The sequence below is a fragment of the Sus scrofa genome, chromosome 4 (assembly GCF_054392235.1).
Source record: "Sus scrofa isolate SSC_HxYL_T2T_F1_AM1 chromosome 4, Sscrofa_HxYL_maternal_Yorkshire_Landrace_v2.0, whole genome shotgun sequence".
Lineage (NCBI taxonomy): Eukaryota > Metazoa > Chordata > Mammalia > Artiodactyla > Suidae > Sus > Sus scrofa.
In genome coordinates, this window is record NC_139386.1 from 14,790,035 (window position 1) to 14,807,246 (window position 17,212).

General features: G+C 39.7%; 1 protein-coding gene and 1 pseudogene across 8 annotated transcripts in view; both read right to left on the minus strand.

Moving 5' to 3' along the window:
- Positions 1 to 290: 290 nt before the first annotated feature.
- On the minus strand, positions 291 to 1,018 carry LOC146403682 (mitochondrial import receptor subunit TOM5 homolog pseudogene; annotated as a pseudogene).
- A 10,034-nt stretch (positions 1,019 to 11,052) lies between these two features.
- The window catches only part of ZNF572 (zinc finger protein 572), a 61,496-nt gene continuing 55,336 nt past the window's right edge, over positions 11,053 to 17,212 (minus strand). For all 8 annotated transcript variants that reach the window (XM_085021694.1, XM_085021696.1, XM_085021695.1 and 5 more), the window contains 2 exons: positions 16,840 to 16,953; positions 11,053 to 15,941 (listed from right to left, as the gene is read on the minus strand). In XM_085021694.1, the coding sequence (XP_084877820.1) occupies positions 14,497 to 15,941; positions 16,840 to 16,953 (1,559 nt within the window). In that variant the 3' untranslated portion in view covers positions 11,053 to 14,496. The remainder of the gene's footprint in view (positions 15,942 to 16,839; positions 16,954 to 17,212) is intronic.

Genomic DNA, 17,212 nt, shown 5'->3' on the forward strand with positions numbered 1-17,212 from the left:
GCAGAAACTATCATGACATTGCAAATCAACAATAATTCAAAAAAACTAAAAAGCGAAAACACTAGTGCTTGCAGGTGACAATGCAAGTGTTTCGCTGAATGGCTGGTGGCAGGATGGAAAAGATGAGGATTCTATTCTTCTGATTCTTCTGCTTAATATCTTCATAAGCCTCCATTCTGCTTTGTCCTAATATCAATTTTATTTTATTTTATTTTTTTCAGATATAATTCCCTTATAATTAATACTTGCTAGAAAATGGAGAATGACATCATTTACAATTATATCAACATTCACGAAGGCTGATTATCACAGGCAAAAAGGGTGTACTATGACCACAAAACCTCTTTTCATAATTCCCAAATAGCTTTATCTTTCAGCTATAAAGATCAGTCACCAAAGCCGAACTTGTTCCTAACAAGCAGAAATTTATGTCCCTTCAAAGAGTCTCTTAGATCTTTCCGGGCTTATTCATTTGCAGACAGGAGTAGAAACGGTAACCAGGCTCTTCATATCATGCGTTCACACGTGATGCCCACTCTTCATTTGCTGTCCAATTTCTTTTTTTTTTTTTTGTCTTTTTGCCATTTCTTGGGCCACTCCTGCGGCCTATGGAGGTTCCCAAGCTAGGGGCAGAATCAGAGCTGTAGCCACCGGCCTATGCCAGAGCCACAGCAACGCCAGGTCTGAGCCCCGTCTGCAACCGACACCACAGCTCATGGCAACGCTGGATCCTTAACCCACTGAGCAAGACCAAGGATCGAAGCTGCAACCTCATGGTTCCTAGTCGGATTCGTTAACCACTGCGCCACGACGGGAACTCCTGCTGTCCAATTTCTTTAAGATAAAAGGAGTGACTTGCAGCAGGGCCACATAGATGAGGAAGTTCCCTATGGAGGAGATCACATCCTCACGCATCTTCCGTTTCATCTCCTCAGGGTCCAGTTTGGGCGCGAGGCCCTCCATCTGGAACATCGCGTCTCTGCCTCACGAATTCCAGTGGTCGCGCTCTGCAATTCTCAGCTTCCGTGGGGCACCAGAACTCTCAATATCAATTTTAGAAACAATGGGATCCTCATCCATTTGCCAAACCTGAATTTACTCTGGTCTCTTAGATTTGGGGTGCACTTCATTCTCTGAATCAGGTGGCAGTAAGTATCAAACTAATCTAGCCAGTTCTTTCCTCAACCACTCTTCCTCTTGATACTTCCAGGCTTTGGGCAACTCCTTAGTTCTTAGAGCAGCTTCTAGTGACATCTACTGGAATTTTGCCTAGGACTACATAAGGGAAAAAAACCCCAAGCAGTTCTTTTTTTATTATTGAATTCTAATTCACGTATAATGTTAGTTTCAGTTGTACAATCAAATGAGTTGATATTTTATAACTATGAAATGGTCACCGTAGTAAGTCATTATTATCTGTCACCATACAAGGTACAATATTTTTTTTTTCTTTTTATAGCCACACTTGCAGCATGTGGAAGTTCCTGAGCTAGGGGTCAAATGGGAGCTGCAACTGGGGCCTACACCACAGCCATGGAAACACTGGATCTGAACCACATCAGCGACCTATGCCACAGCTTATGGCAATGCTAGATCCCTAACCCACTAGCAGGACTAGAGCTCGAACCTGCCTCCTCACAGAGACAACATCAGGTCCTTAACCTGCTGAGCCACAATGGGAACTCCTGCAATATTATTGAACTATATTCCCTGTGCTTTATCTTGCATCCCCATGACTTAATTATTTCATATCTGGAAGTCAGTACCTCTTAATCTCCTTCACCTATTTCATCTGCCTCCCAGCCCCCCATGCCCTGCAACCACCAAATCTTTCTCTCTGAGTCTGTTTATGTTTTGTTTGTTAGAGTTTACATGTAACTGAAATCATACAGTATTTGTTTTCCTCTTTCTGACTTACAACCATTCCCTGGAGATACTGTGGGTTCAGCTCCAGACCGCCAATAAAGCAAATGCCACAATAAAAGAAGACACAGGAATTCTTTGGTTTCCCAGTGCATATAAAAGTTATATTTACTCTATACTCTAGTCCATTAGGTGTGTAATAGCATTAAGTCTTAAAAAATACATATTTTAATTTAAAAAGACCTCATTGCTAAAAAGGCTAACCATTATCTAAGCCTTCAGCGAGTTGCAGTCTCTTTGTAGTAGTAACATCAAACATCATAAATATGTTCATCAGAGATGACTGCAAACATTCGACATTCAATTAGTAAAAAATGTAGTTATCTGTGAAACGCAACAGAGCAAAGCACAATAAAATGAGATCTGCCTGTATTTCACTTAACATAATAGCCTCCAGATCCATCTGGAAAATGAAAACACTAATTGAAATGGTATATAAATGGCATATAAACACTAAATGAAAAGGTATACGTACCCCTGTGTTCACTGCAGCACTATTTACAATAGCCAAGATATGGGAGCAACCTAAGTGGCTGCTGACAGATGAATGGGTAAAGAAGATGTGGTGTATATACATATATATATAGTTTATATAGTATATATGATATATAACTATTATATAGTATATGTAATAAATATTACTCATTTAAAAAAAAGAAAAAACTTGCCGTTTGCAACAATTCCAAGGACTTGAGGAACCTCTTGATCTCCTGCACAGATGTGCCCAGCTTCTGAGCAATCTCTTTGATCATGAAAACCAAAATGACTTCATGAAAGGTTGAAGCACTTCTCCTGTTCAGGCAAAACAAAACAAAAAAAAAAAAAAAAACAAACAAACAAACAAAAAACCTGAAGAAAGTGTTTTTATTTTCTTTGGCTAAATACATAGGCATGGAATTTCTGGATAGCATAGCAGTTTACAGAGAACCTCCATACTATTTTCCATAGTGGCAATATCAACTTGTGTTCCCTTTTCTCCATATCTTCAACACTTGTCTCTTGTCTTTTTTATGATAGCCATTCTAACCAGTGTGAGGGGATATCTTATTGTGGTTTTGATTTGCGTTTCCCTGAAGATTAGTGATGCTGGGCATCTTTTCACATGCCTGCTGGCCATCTGTATGTGTCTTTGGAAAATGTCTATTCATGTCCTCTGTCCCTTTTTTTTTTTTTTTTTTTGTCTTTTTGCCATTTCTTGGGCCGCTCCTGCGGCATGTGGAGGTTCCCAGGCTAGGGGTCTAATCCGAGCTGTTGCCGATGGCCTACGCCAGAGCCACAGCAACGCCAGATCTGAGCCACGTCTGTGACCTACACCACAGCTCACTGCAACGCCGGATCCTTAACCCACTGAGCAAGGCCAGGGATCGAACCTGCAACCTCATGGTTCCTAGTGGGATTCGCTAACCACTGCGCCACGACGGGAACTCCCTCTGTCCATTTCTTAAAATCTTGTTTGTTTCATTTTGATGTTGAGAAGTGTTAGCTCTGTGTATTTTGGATATAAACCCCTTATCGAATATATCATTTACAAATATCTTCTCCCATTCAAGAGTTTGTCTTTTTTGTTGTTAATGGTGGTGGTTTCCTTTTCTATGCAAATGCTTTTTAGTTTGATTTAGTTCCATTTGTTTATTTTTATTTTTGTGGCCCTTGCTTGAGGGAACATATTTTAAAGAAACATTAAGACAATGTCAAAGAGATTACTGCCTAGGTTTCCTTCATAGAGTTTTATGGTTTCAGGTCATATGTTTAAGTCTTTAATCTGTTTTGGGGTTTTTCTGTTGTTGTTGTTGTTGTTTGCATATGTTGTAACAAAGATATCCAGTTTCATTCTTTTGCATGTAGCAGTCCTGCTTTCCCAACACCATTTATCAAAAAGACTGTCTTTTCCCTCTTGTATATTATTATCCTTGAATCCTTTATCATAGATTAATTGACCACATAAGCAGGCATTTTTTTCTGGACTCTATTCTGTTTCACTGATCTATGTGCCTGTACCATTCTGGTTTTGATTACTATAGCTTTGTAGTATAGTTTCAGATCTGGTCTGGGAGCATGATACTGCCAGCTTTTTGTTGTTGTTGTTAGGGCTGTACCCACAGCATATGGAAGATCCCAGGCTAGGGGTTAAATCAAAACTGCAGCCACTAGCCACAACCATGCCTTTGACCTACACCACAGCTCATGGCAACACTGGATCGTTAACCCACCTGAGCGAGGCAAGAGATGGAAGCCACATCCTCATGGATACTAGTCAGGTTTGTTACTGCTGAGCCACAACGGGAACTCTGCCAGCTTTGTTCTACTTTCTCAAGATTGCTTTGGCTATTTGAGCTCTTTTGTGGTTCCACACAGATTATTTGTTCTAGTACTATGAAAAATGCCTTTGGTATTTTGAAAGGGATTACACTGAATTTGTAGATTGCTTTGGGTAGTATGGGCATTTTAACAATATTGATTCTTCCAATCCATGAGCGTGATATATCTTTCCATTTATTTGTGTTGTCTTTAATTTCTTTCCTCAATTCTTATAGTTTTCAGAGCATAGGCCTTTCACTTCCTTGGTTAAATTTATTCCCAGGTATAGAGTTCCCGTCATGGTGCAGTGGAAACGAATCTGACTAGGAACCATGAGGTTGAGGGTGCAATCCCTGGCCTCGCTCAGTAGGTTAAGGATCTGGCATTGCCATGAGCTACAGTGTAGACTGCAGACATGGCTCGATCTGGCATTGCTGTGGCGTATGCTGGCAGCAACAGCTCCGATTAGACCCCTAGCCTGGGAACTTCCATGTGCCATGGGTGCGACCCTAAAAAGGCAAAAAAAAAAAAAAAAAAAAAAAAAAAAAAATTTATTCCCAAGTATTTTATTCTGATACAGTTATAAATGGGATTATTTTCTTAATTTCTCTGGTTGTTATTAGTGCATAGAAATGCAATAAATTTCAGTTTATTAATATTGTATCCTGCAACTTTACCAAATTCATGTATTAGTTCTAATAGATTTTGGTGGGGGTCTTTGGGGTTTTCTATATATAGTCTTACATCTTCTGTAAATAGTGACAGATTTACTTTTTCCTTTCCAATTCAGATGCTTTTTTTTCTTGTCTAAATGCTGTGGCGAGGACTTCCAACACTATGTTGAATAAATGTGGTGAGCATGGAAATTCTTGTCTCATTCCTGATCTTAAAGCTTTCAGCTTTTCACTGTTGAGCATGTTAGCTGTGCATTTGTCATATATGGCCTTTATTATGTTGAAGTATTTTCCCTCTAAATCCACTCTGTTGAGTTTTTTCAAATGCTTTTTCTGCGTCTATTGAGATGATCACATGCTTTTTATCCCTTGTTTTGTTAATGTGATGTATCATGTTGATTGATTTGTGGGTGTTAAATCATCTTTGCATCACTGGGATCAATCAACTTGATCATGGTATAAGATCTTTTTAAGGTATGATTGAATTTGGTTTGCTAATATTCGGTTGAGGATTTTGGCATCTGTGTTCATCAGGGATATTAGCCTATAATTTTTTTTGTTATGTCTTTTTCTTGTTTTGGCATCAGGGTAATTCTTGTCTCATAATATGAGTTTGGATGTATTTTTTCCCTGTCAATTTTTCAGAACAATTTGAGAAGGATAGATATTAGATCTTCAATTAGCTCTTCTTTAAATGTTTGGTTTCAATTTCATTACTAGTAATTTGTCTATTAAGATTTTTTTTTTATTTAACTAATTTTTTTTTTAGGGCTGTGCCCACGGTGTATGGAAGTTCCCAGGCTAGGGGTCAAATTGGAGCTACAGCTGCAGGCCTATACTACGGCTCATAGCAACGCCAGATCCTTGGCCCACTGAGCGAGGCTAGGCATCAAACCTGCATCCTCATGGGTACTAGTTGGCTTTGTTTCTGTTGCACCACAATGGGAACTCGAAGATTTTCTGTTTCTTCTATTTCTTCATGATTCAGTCTTGGAAGATTGTATATTTCCAGAAAATTTATCCATTTCTTCTTTGTTGCCTAATTTGTTGGTATATAATTGTTCAACATATTCTCTTATAATCCTTTGTATTTCTCTGGTATTGATTATAATTTCTCTGTATTTATTTCTGATTTTAGTTGGTTTTTTTTTTTTCCTTGATCAGTCTGGCTAAAGATTTGTTGATTTTGTTCATCTCAAAGAACCAACTCTTAATTTTATTGATCTTTTCTATTGTCTTATTAAGTCTCTATTTCATTTATTTCCACTCTGATCTTTACTTTCTCCTTAAATACACTAATTTTAGGCTTTGCTTGTTCTTATTCCTGTTCCTTTAATGTAAATTTAGACTGAGATTTTCCTTGTTTCTTGAGGTGGGCCTGTATTGCTATGAACTTCTCTTAAGAACTGCTTTTGCTGTGTCCCATAGATTTCAGAAATTTAGGTTTCCATTTTCATTTGTCTCAAGGTATTTTTATTAAATTTCCTCTTTGATTTCTTTGTTGACACATGGATTGTTTAGTAGCATGTTGTTTAGTCTCCAAATATTTGTGAGTTTCTTTTTCCAGTTTTCGTCTTATAATTGATTTCTAGTTTCATAACTCCAAGTAGTTCTTAAAACATTTCAACCCACAGTGACTTTCAGCCAATCCTAATCCAAGACAGGGTAAGAGGGAGGAAAGAAAAAAAAGAAAAAAGAAAAAAGATTATCCACATCCAAATAAGCTGCCTTTTAAAAAAGTTTTCAGGGAGTTCCCTTGTGGCTCAGCAGTAATGAACCTAACTAGTATCCATGAAGATGTGAGTTCAATCCCTGGCCTCACTCAGAGGGTTAAGGATCCGGCATTGTCATGACCTGTAATGTAGGTTGCAGATGTGGCTCAGATCCTTCATTGCTATGGCTGTGGCATAGGCCAGCAGCTGCAGCTCCCATTTTTAGCCCAGGAACTTCCATATGCCACAGATGCAGCCCTTAAAAAAAAAAAAAAAAAAAAAAAAGAGAGAGAGAGAGAGAAAGATTTTCATCATTTAAAAATATTTGTCTCAAGTTACATGTTTATCTCCCCCATTACCTCCATAAAGTGTTTTTAAAAATTATTTCATTGGGCTAATTTAAATTGATAAACATTTCTGAAGAGCAATTAAGTAACAGGCCTTAAAAACTTTTATGCTCTTTGACTCAATAATCTCACTGTTAGGAATTGACTCTAAGGAAATAATTAGAGATGAACACTGAGATTTCTATAACAACAAAAAGCAAAAAAGTAAAACCAAACAATCACAACCACTATACCAAACAAAACAAAAAAACCCTTATTCACAATGTTATTATTGTGTTATTTTTAATAGCAAACTATGTGAAACAATATAAACATCCAACATCAGAACAATTAAATTGTTCTTTTAAATAATGGTACATCATTCAGTGTAATGCTATGAAGCTATTAAAAACCTCATAATAATTTAAAATAATCAGTTGACAAACGATATAGATACACCATATTATCCATTTAAAAAATATTCAGATACATGCTCAGAAAGAGAGGTTACTGGGAAAGATCCCAGAGGAGTTCCCCTCGTGGCTCAGTGGTTAGCAAATCTGACTAGGAACCACGAGGTTGTGGGTTTGATCCCTGGCCTCGCTCAGTGGGTTAAGGATCTGGTGTTGCCCTGAGCTGTGGTGTAGGTCGCAGATGCAGCTCGGACCCTGCATTGCTGTGGCTGGTGTAGGCCAGCAGCTACAGCTCCGATTAGATCCCTAGCCTGGGAACCTCCATATGCTGTGTGTGTGGCCCTAGAAAAGACAAAAAAAAAAAAAAGACCCCAGAACTTTTGTGGTGAGTGATCTCTGGAGAAAATGATTATGGATCATTTTGATTTCGGTCTTCAAAATTTTATGTATTTTCTACTTACACATATTTGTGTATTTTACATTTAGCAAGCATTACTTCAATGATCAGAAAGTAAGCTGTTTTTTTCTTTTGTCTTTTATTTATTTATTTATTTTTTTGCTTTTTGCTTTTTAGGTCTGCACCCGCGGCATATTGAGATTCCCAGTATAGGGGTCAAATCAGAGCTACAGCTACTGGCCTACCCCACAGCCACAGCAATGCCAGATCTGAGCTGTGTCTGTGACCTACACCACAGCTCACGACAATGCCAGATCCTTAACCCACTAAGCAAGGCCAGAGCTAGAACCTGCATCCTCATGGATGCTAGTCAGATTCGTTTCCACTGAGCCACAATAGGAACTTCCTAGAAAGTAAGCTATTTTTAAGGGGAATTTTTTTTCACCTGTGTTTCTTAGTCCCAACTAATATTTTCTTTAATCAATGTATCCATATGACAGCATGGCTCAAAAACAAAAAACAAAAAACAAAAACCACAATTCTTTTTAAACCAAAACTTCTACTTCATCCCTTGCTGTGTCAAATCCTAGAATATCTACTGATTTTACCAGTCAGGTGATGTTAAATCAACAACCTAGCTGTCTTAGCACCCACCAGCTACTTCAGCTTCTAAGTGACTACGTGTTCACAATGTCATGATTACCAAGATCCTGTTTTCATCTCTTGCCTTTCTAACCAAGCGCTGGGACCATCCCTAGCCTTGACTTCATTCCTACTCCACTGGAAGAGGAAGGAGGAAGAAGGAAGGGGAATAAAGTGTAGAAAAAGCCTAAGGTTGGGTTAGAATCTGGAAGGACAAGGCAGGAGCAGTAAAAGAGAACAAAAATGAAATAAAAGAGACAGGGGAGTGAAAGGAAGAGTCATTCTTAAACAGACAAGTCAGCAGTTGCCCAAACATCTGCCATATTACAATAACGAGCGGCTACATCATTAGCCTACACACTCAGCCTGCTACATTCCTAGTCCTGCCCCTTCACGTTCGTGGACTAAATAACAAAAGGACTGCACCATTTTAGTGGCTCCAGGAGACACAAGTCTCTGAGCCTAACCTTCAAAGATAATCTAAAGACCCATGGTTGTCTAGAGCCACTTTATGATGGTAATAATAGCTAGCATGAACTGCTAGGTATTAGCAATGCTAAGCACGTTGTGTACATTTTCTCACTGAACCTCACAACAAACCCATGAACTAAGTATTCTTAATATCATTACTTCGGAAACCTAGTAGTAATCAATCCAAGAAATGATTAAGCATATCTGTGCCTAGGGCCTCTCTGGCAACATTATGAGCAAATGAGAGTGAACAGGGAAGGAAAATATTATTTCCTTCACACCTATAAACTGCCAAGTATCTCACCGTATTCACTGCTTACCAAATTTTACAAGGTAAGGACATAGTACAAAGCTAGTAAGTGACTGAAACATGAATTTGAAACAACTTTTGAGCCTCTACTAGGCAGTCTGAATCACAAGCCCAGGGCCTTACCTCTGTAGTGTTCTGAACAACTGGCACATTTCAGAGTCCTCTTGCATCAGTGTAAGGATAGAACACCCAGCCTTCCAGGGCAGTCGCTTTCATTTCCAAGCCAGCCCAGCTTCTATGAACTGGATAAGTAATGATGTTACAGGGGCCTGGGAGTACACTGAGACTAGACAGCCTAATCCAGCAGACTTCATCCACTGGGGAGCACCCCTCAACCAAAACCAATAAACCCTTCACACCCCAGGCTTTGCGATTACAAAAGTGAAACCCGTTTTCTGCACTCAAGTTGAGAGTCCAGTAGAAACCATATCTGGAAGGACACACTCTTGGATGTTAGCATAAAATGTATAAGCACTGGGAACTATGTCTAGTCACTTACGATGGAGCATGATAACGTGAGAAAAAAAATGTATACATGTTATGTGTAACTGGGTCACCATGCTGTACAGTTGAAAATTGGCAGAACACTGTAAACCAGCTATAATGGAAAAAAATAAAAATCATTATATATAAAATACATAAATAAATAAAGTATAAGGACATGACACCTACTCAGTAACTACTGAGACCACGATGTGCAAAGAAAAGCACTGTTAAGCTTCACTGTTAAGCTTATGTTTTCAGAGCAAACCTAACCCACTTTAATCTATACTCACCTCTAGCTCCTCAGATTATCAGATGATTAAATCTGAAGATGGAGGATGCAGTATATGCATAGTTTAAGATTTGGCAAGGAGAGTCATCTGAAAAGTGGCACATTTTTCTTTTGGTCTAGCCTTACATCTGTCCCTCCCACTGTCCTTTGACCTCTGCTAAACACGTATTAGATAGCAGGTAAATTTTGTTAAATGAAATGATTACGCTGCTGGAAAGGAATCACACCAACTCAATTAAAAATAAGTGAATAAAAGGCAAGGATTTTTGTCATTACCGTGATTTCAGAAACTGAGAGACTGGGACAGGTAAATAAGGGGCTACAGTCACAGATCAGACTCCACTACCTCTCACCATCAATGAGGAAATTTCTACAGCACGAAGGAGAAGGCCCATGGGGTAGACTCCATCCTCTGGGGATTACCCCTATGGTTCACAAGGATGGAAATAAACCTTTATCTCAGGTACTATAACAAAGACTTATGTTTGCATACCTTCTGGTAGGCTATAAAGTAGCTAGGGAATGAATTCCCTGCTATATTTGTGAATATATGTATTAACATGAATTTTCTCATTTCACTGCAGGGGAAAAAAAAAAAAAAGCCCCATACTTTGAGTAGAAAAAATGAATACAAAATTAAAAAGAAACTATGAAACAACTCACTTGTAAATCAGAACGCTTTATTTTTTTCAGGTGCTGAATCCTTTGTGCTGGCAAGAAAAATAAAGAATATAGAATATTTACTTCTTCTGAAGCAAAATAATATTTGCTGATAAAGAAAGGGAGGCAAAGGCATCAAATAGGAATTAAACTTGACTATGTTAAACTCTCCATCATAAGTGACAAATCTCTCTTCTGTTTTCCTAATTTTCAATCCAAAGACACAATAATTCTTTGTTTTTTTTTCAATTTTCAGGGCCGCACCCGTGGTATATGGAGGTTCCCAGGCTAGGGATCAAATCCGGAGCTACAGTTGCTGGCCTACACCACAGCCACAGCAACACAGGATCCCTAACCCACTGAGCGACGCCAGGGATTGAACCCGTGTCTTCATGGTTCCTAGTCGGATTCGTCTCCACTGCGCCACGACAGGAACTCCAAGACGCAATAATTCTTGCCAAATTGTTTTATTAACAGAGCCCATCTTAAACCATCTAAAATGTGAACGACTATGTTCCTATAGACATCAAGGTTTGTGAAACAGGTTTTACATAATTGTGGGAAGTAGTAAAACATAGTGTAGGAATGTAAGGACATAATATAAGTACCAGTTGTTAATCTCTTCAGAGGCAAATTAGCTGAAAGTGAATTAGCTATTTTGTTCTTTCTTAACTTAAACCGAATCCCTTTTTTCATGAACAACAAAAAATTCAATACACTGAATCAAATAAAAGGGTTTACAACAGGCTGCAAACTTAAAACACACTAAAGTCTTGTGTTTTTATAATACCTTATTCCTCAGGGTTTCTGAGGTTGGTCATAAAGAATCCATAAGTAGGAAAGTCTGGGGCTGTATTGCTGCTTCTGAAAATGTAAGGACATTTTTCAATTTGTTTCAATGAATCATAACCAACTACCATTTATTTAGACCCGTTCTATTTCACGCACTGTGCTGGCTGCTTTGCAAACATTTATTTAATCCTTACTGAAACCCTGCAAGCCAGGCATTCTCTCTGAGTGGTTACTTTCCACACATAATGGGATCAACGACTGTTCCCTACCCCATCAGTTATTGCCTTGCAACGGATCATTAATCAAACTCTTAGTTTTCTGTGATTAAAAAAAAAATACTGTAAACACTTATCCTCAGATATTACAGTTTAAGACAATTTGGGTAATACCAAGGGCATACATGGTAAAAGGATGCTTAGGCAAGGGTCACATAAAAGCCAGTGATGCCCAATAATGTTCTCCCCCTTTCCGGAAGCAGAAAATCATCCCAGACTTCTTTAATACCTTCATTTATTTTGTGGCTGCGCCTGTGGCATGCAGTTCCCAGGTCAGGGATCTAACTCACACCACAGCAGTGACCCAGGCCACAGCAGTGACAACACTGGATCCCTAACCTGCTGAGCCACGAGGGAACTCCTGTGAATACCTTTCATTGTTAGCTTTTGCTTCATTTTAAAATTCTGTAACAGTGTAAAAGATGCAATTGCCTTGCCAGTATCAGGTACAACACTATCACCAAAGAAATACTCCCTGTGCAATTCAGTCACCCACCAGCTATAAGTAGCCCTTTGCAGCAGCTGTAATTGGTCCCTTCTGGGTCCTAATGCATCTTTACCTATTCTTCATAAAATAAATTTTGACTCCAAAAATGCGATGAAACCCTGTGCAAGTCCTAACCTTCTTACACATCTACCTTTTTCACTGGCAGGAAAAACAGAGGTGGGGGACAGGAAGTATTGTAATACTTTACGAAGCACCATTCCCACTGGAGAGATGAGCAGGGAAGATGACATCTCACTTATGAGATCCACACAGCATCTAAGTCAAGGGGCAAAAGAAAACTGCCAAGACCAGAACTAAGGGATCTTGGGCTCCAATGGGAAACTGTCCCTGGACACTGGCTCAGACTCAGTGAGTTATTTATTAGAAAAAGAAAACAGTTTCTGATCTGATGAGGTATTATATAATAGGAAGACTGAGGGAAAAGGACCACTGGCCAAAAAAAAAATTTTTTTAAACAATTCGAGAATCCTACTTCCGAATCTGGTTTTGGCCAAGACAACGGGATCATATCACTAGATAACTGAGATGGCGGAACATAAAACATACAATCTTTTTTTTGTTGTCTTTTTGGGGCCGAACCTGTGGCATATGGAGGTTCCCAGGCTAGGGGTCTAATCGGAGCTGTAGCTGCCGGCTCACACCACAGCCACAGCAACACCAGATCTGAGCCGCATCTGCAACCTACACCACAGCTCATGGCAACACTGGATCCTTAACCCACTGAGCAAGGCCAGGGATCGAACCCGCAACCTCATAGTTCCTAGTTGGATTGTCTCTGCTGAGCCATGACAGGAACTCCCCAAAATATACAATCTTTAGAAAAGCCAACCTTTAGACTGAGTGCCTTCAAAACTCTATCCCATTTCTACTCTATATTGCAATTCTTCATGGAGAACAAAAATCCCAGAGCACATTTCCCACAGTCTTTTTTTTTTTTTTTTTCTGGTCTTTTTTGTCTTTTCCAGGACTGCACCCTCAGCATATGGAGGTTCCCAGGCTAGGGGTCCAATCAGAGCTACAGCTGCCAGCCTACACCAAAGCCACAGCAACGCCAGATCCAAGCCACATCTGTGACCTACACCACAGGTCATGGCAATGCCGGATCCTTAACCCACTGAGCGAGGCCAGGGATCGAACCCACAACCTCATGGTTCCTAGTTGGATTCGTTAACCACTGAGCTATGACAGGAACTCCATCCCACAGTCTTATAAGAAACAGACTTGTCAATGATGATTTTTTTTTTTTTTTCTGGTTGCGGCGTGTGGCAGCTTGATGTGGGATCTCAGCGCCCAGACCAGGGACTGAACCCGAGCCACAGAGGTGATAGTGCTGAGTCCTACTCACTGGACCACCAGAGAACTCCCAAGAATGATGATCCTTTTTGTGATATTTAATACAGCAGCCACCAGTCATGTGTGGCTACTGAGCACTCAGCAAGCTGTTTGTGTGACTAAGGAACTTGACTGTAAACTGCATTTCATCTTAATTAATATAAATTTAAATATCCACACATGGCTAGTGGCTACTGTACTGGACAGTGCAGTTCTAGGTACTACAAAAGTTAATTTTCAACAAATAAAAACATTATTTGAAAAATATTAGTCTTTTCTTCCTTAAGACCCAACAAGATAGCCAGGAAATACATTATTTGTTCAAAACAGAATCTTTCTCTGGGAAAATCCCTAAGGCCAGTAATGATTTACCACCACCCAATCAGGCAAGAGGAAATAAAGAAATTCAGTGGCAATCTCGGCTTCAGTCTCCAAGGATTTTTCTTCATGTTTTCCTTTGAAGCTATTCCTGTTTTACCTTAAATAAAAGAATGTTCTTTCTCTCCATCACTAGCAGTATCTCTCACTAGGCAGATCCAATGACCTGGTGATCCGGCTCTTCCCATCCTCTAAGCTGGGAAGCTGACTTTTCCCAGATGTTTTGGCAAACAAATCAAAGAAATTTCAGTAACAATGTGATTAGACAACACGTTGATTATAATGGTCCAATAAGAAAAGAAAACAAAACAAAACAAAAAGACTTTGGGACTCAAGAAAGAGATGAATTTGGGACTCAGAAGGACGAGATGAGGGCTATTTCCTCAAATCTTCAACTTTAGGAGCTGCAAAAGACTTTTTTTTTAGGGCTGCATCTGAGGTACATGGAGTTCCCAGGCCAGAGGCTGAGTTGGAGCTGCAGCTACTGGCCTATGCCACAGCCACAACCACAGCCATGTAGGATCCGAGCCACGGCTACAACCTACACGGCAATGCTGGATCCCCGATCCACTGAGCGAGGCCAGGGATCGAACCCACATCCTCATGGTTCCTAGTCGGATTCGTTTCCAATGCGCCACAAAGGGAACTCCGCAAAAGACTTTGCTATGTGAATTTTCCGATGCTGACTGAGGTAGGCACTTCTGCTGAAGCATTTCTCACACTCAGTGCATTTGTAAGGTTTTTCTCCTATGTGGGTCCTCCGGTGCCTGATAAGGTTAAAGCTTTGACTGAAGCACTCACCACAATCAGGACATTTATAAGGTTTCTCTCCTGTGTGCGTCCTTTGGTGAATCACCAAGGTGGAACTCTGACTAAAAGTTTTCCAACACTCAGAACATCTGTAAGGTTTTTCTCCTGTGTGTGTTCTCTGATGTCTAATGAGATGGGAGCTGAGACCAAAACTCTTTCCACATTCACAACATTTATATGGTTTCTCTCCTAGCTGGAGTCTGCCTTCTTCTATCACACTGCAGTTCAGACTCAAACTTTCTTCATATTCAGAACTTTCATAGGATTTCTCACCTGTGTGTGCTTTCTGGTGTGTAATAAGGTTTGAACTTCGACTGAAATTCTTCCCACATTCTGTACACTGATAGGGTTTTTCTCCTGTATGTGTTCTCTGATGCTTTATTAGAGTAGAATTACAACCAAAGCTTTTTCCACATTCAGGACATTTGTAGGGCTTCTCACCTGTGTGTGTCCGCTGGTGGCGAATCAGACTAGAACTCTGACTAAAACTCTTCCCACACTCGGGGCACTTATAAGGTTTTTCTCCCGTGTGGGTCCTCTGATGTTCTACTAGGACATAACTGTGGCTGAAGCATTTCCCACAAACTGGACATTCATACGGTTTCTCACCTGTATGGGATCTGTGATGCTGAATAAGGTGCGAGCTGCTACTGAAACTCTTCCCACACTCAGGACATTTATAGGGTTTCTCTCCCGTGTGAGTTCTTTCATGGATAATAAGATGGGAGGTGTTGCTGAAGCTTTTCTCACATTCGCCACATTGGTATGGCTTCTCGCCTGTGTGTGTTCTCAGGTGCTGGATCAGGTGAGAGCTGTTACTGAAGCATTTCCCACACTCAGAACATTTATAAGGTTTTTCTCCTGAGTGGGTCCTCTGGTGAGTTCGCAGATGAGAGCTGTTATTGAAGCTTTTCCAACATTCAGAACATTTGTAGGGTTTGTCCCTGAAGGATATATTCTGCTGGACAGAGGTCCTGGTGTGTTCTCCTGGGTCCCATCCCCACTGACTGTGTTCTTCCTCCTCTTTTCCTGTAGAATTTCCCTGATTCTCTGAGTTGCCATCATTCCCACAGAAATCATCACACTCAATCTTACCAGCTTGGGACCATATCAATGGCATTTCTTTTGTGTCCTCATGCTTATAACTGTGGGGGCCATCATTTTTAGACCATTTTGAAGTTCTCTCTTTATCTGCCTTAGAGTTATTATGATGAACAGTTTCCAAATTATTCTTACTTTCTTCTCCTGCAAGAATAAACAAATACTCTAAACACATTCCCTAGACTCTGCCAGAGGAAAGAAATTCTGAATTACAGTGGAAGAGAGAGAATAACAAACTCAAACCTTGTAAACTATATTAAAAAAAAATTTTATAGCTAGTTTTACTTCTTTTACTCTATGTGTTCATCAGAAGCAGGTGAATTTTTTGTACTTATAACACTAATGAAATATCTGAACAGGCGCTACCAACTGCCACAGAGGATATCAATCTAAAATCAAATTCATTAAAATTTATTCTAGAAGACTTAAAAGAAAAAAGTGTGTGTGGGAATACGAACAGAACACTATCTGAGGTGAACACTAGACAAATCCTTGGTTAAAATCTGAGCAAACACAGATATAACAATGATACCCACTACTTATTAAAAACAGCAGCTTTGCATGTAGTATATCATTAATGCTAAAAAGATATGAGACCAGATATTATGATTCACATTTTTTTTTTTTTTTTTGGTCTTTTCTAGGGCCACACTTGCAGCATGTGGAGGTTCCCAGGCTAGGGGTCTAAGTGGAGCTGTAGCTGCCAGCCTACAACACAGCCACAGCAATGCAGGATCCGAGCCGAATCTTCTTCAACCTACACCACAGGCAATGCCAGATCCTTAACCCACTGAGCAAGGTCAGGGATCAAACCTGCAACCTCATGGTTCCTAGTTGGATTTGTTAACCACTGAGCTATGACGGGAACTCCCTGATACACTTTTCTTAAAGATGAGAAAACTGAGGCTGCAACATAGCTTTTAAGTGACAGAGCGGGAAATCAAAATCTGTCTCATTCTAATGCCCTGTTCTTTCTACAGAGTCCATACCACATCTTATAATGAATTTCCAAACGAGTCAGATCATCTTCTTAATCCCTCACCTGTAAAAGTGTTTTTCAAACTCTCCCTCTCGGTGAAGCCATAAGGATCTGAGACCAAAAGTTTTTGCTCTTGCTCCATCACAATGGTCACAGCCAAGTTAGGGATCAAAAATCCTGTGGAAGGAAATAGGTTATGTTTGGAGGCACCTGTTAAAGTTTATTCTTCTTCCTTCCTTCCCAACCATTACAACATAACTGCAAGCATAGAATGTTCTGTGGATCATACTAAAAATAAGAAACATGGTCCTTAGTAGTCCTTTCAGAAAACCTTACCTCAGATGCAAGTGTTTGGAATTAAAACTTAACCCAATTTACCTTTCCTAAGGAAATAATTTAAAATTTTAAACTTAATATTAAAGTCTGAGGATCAAGT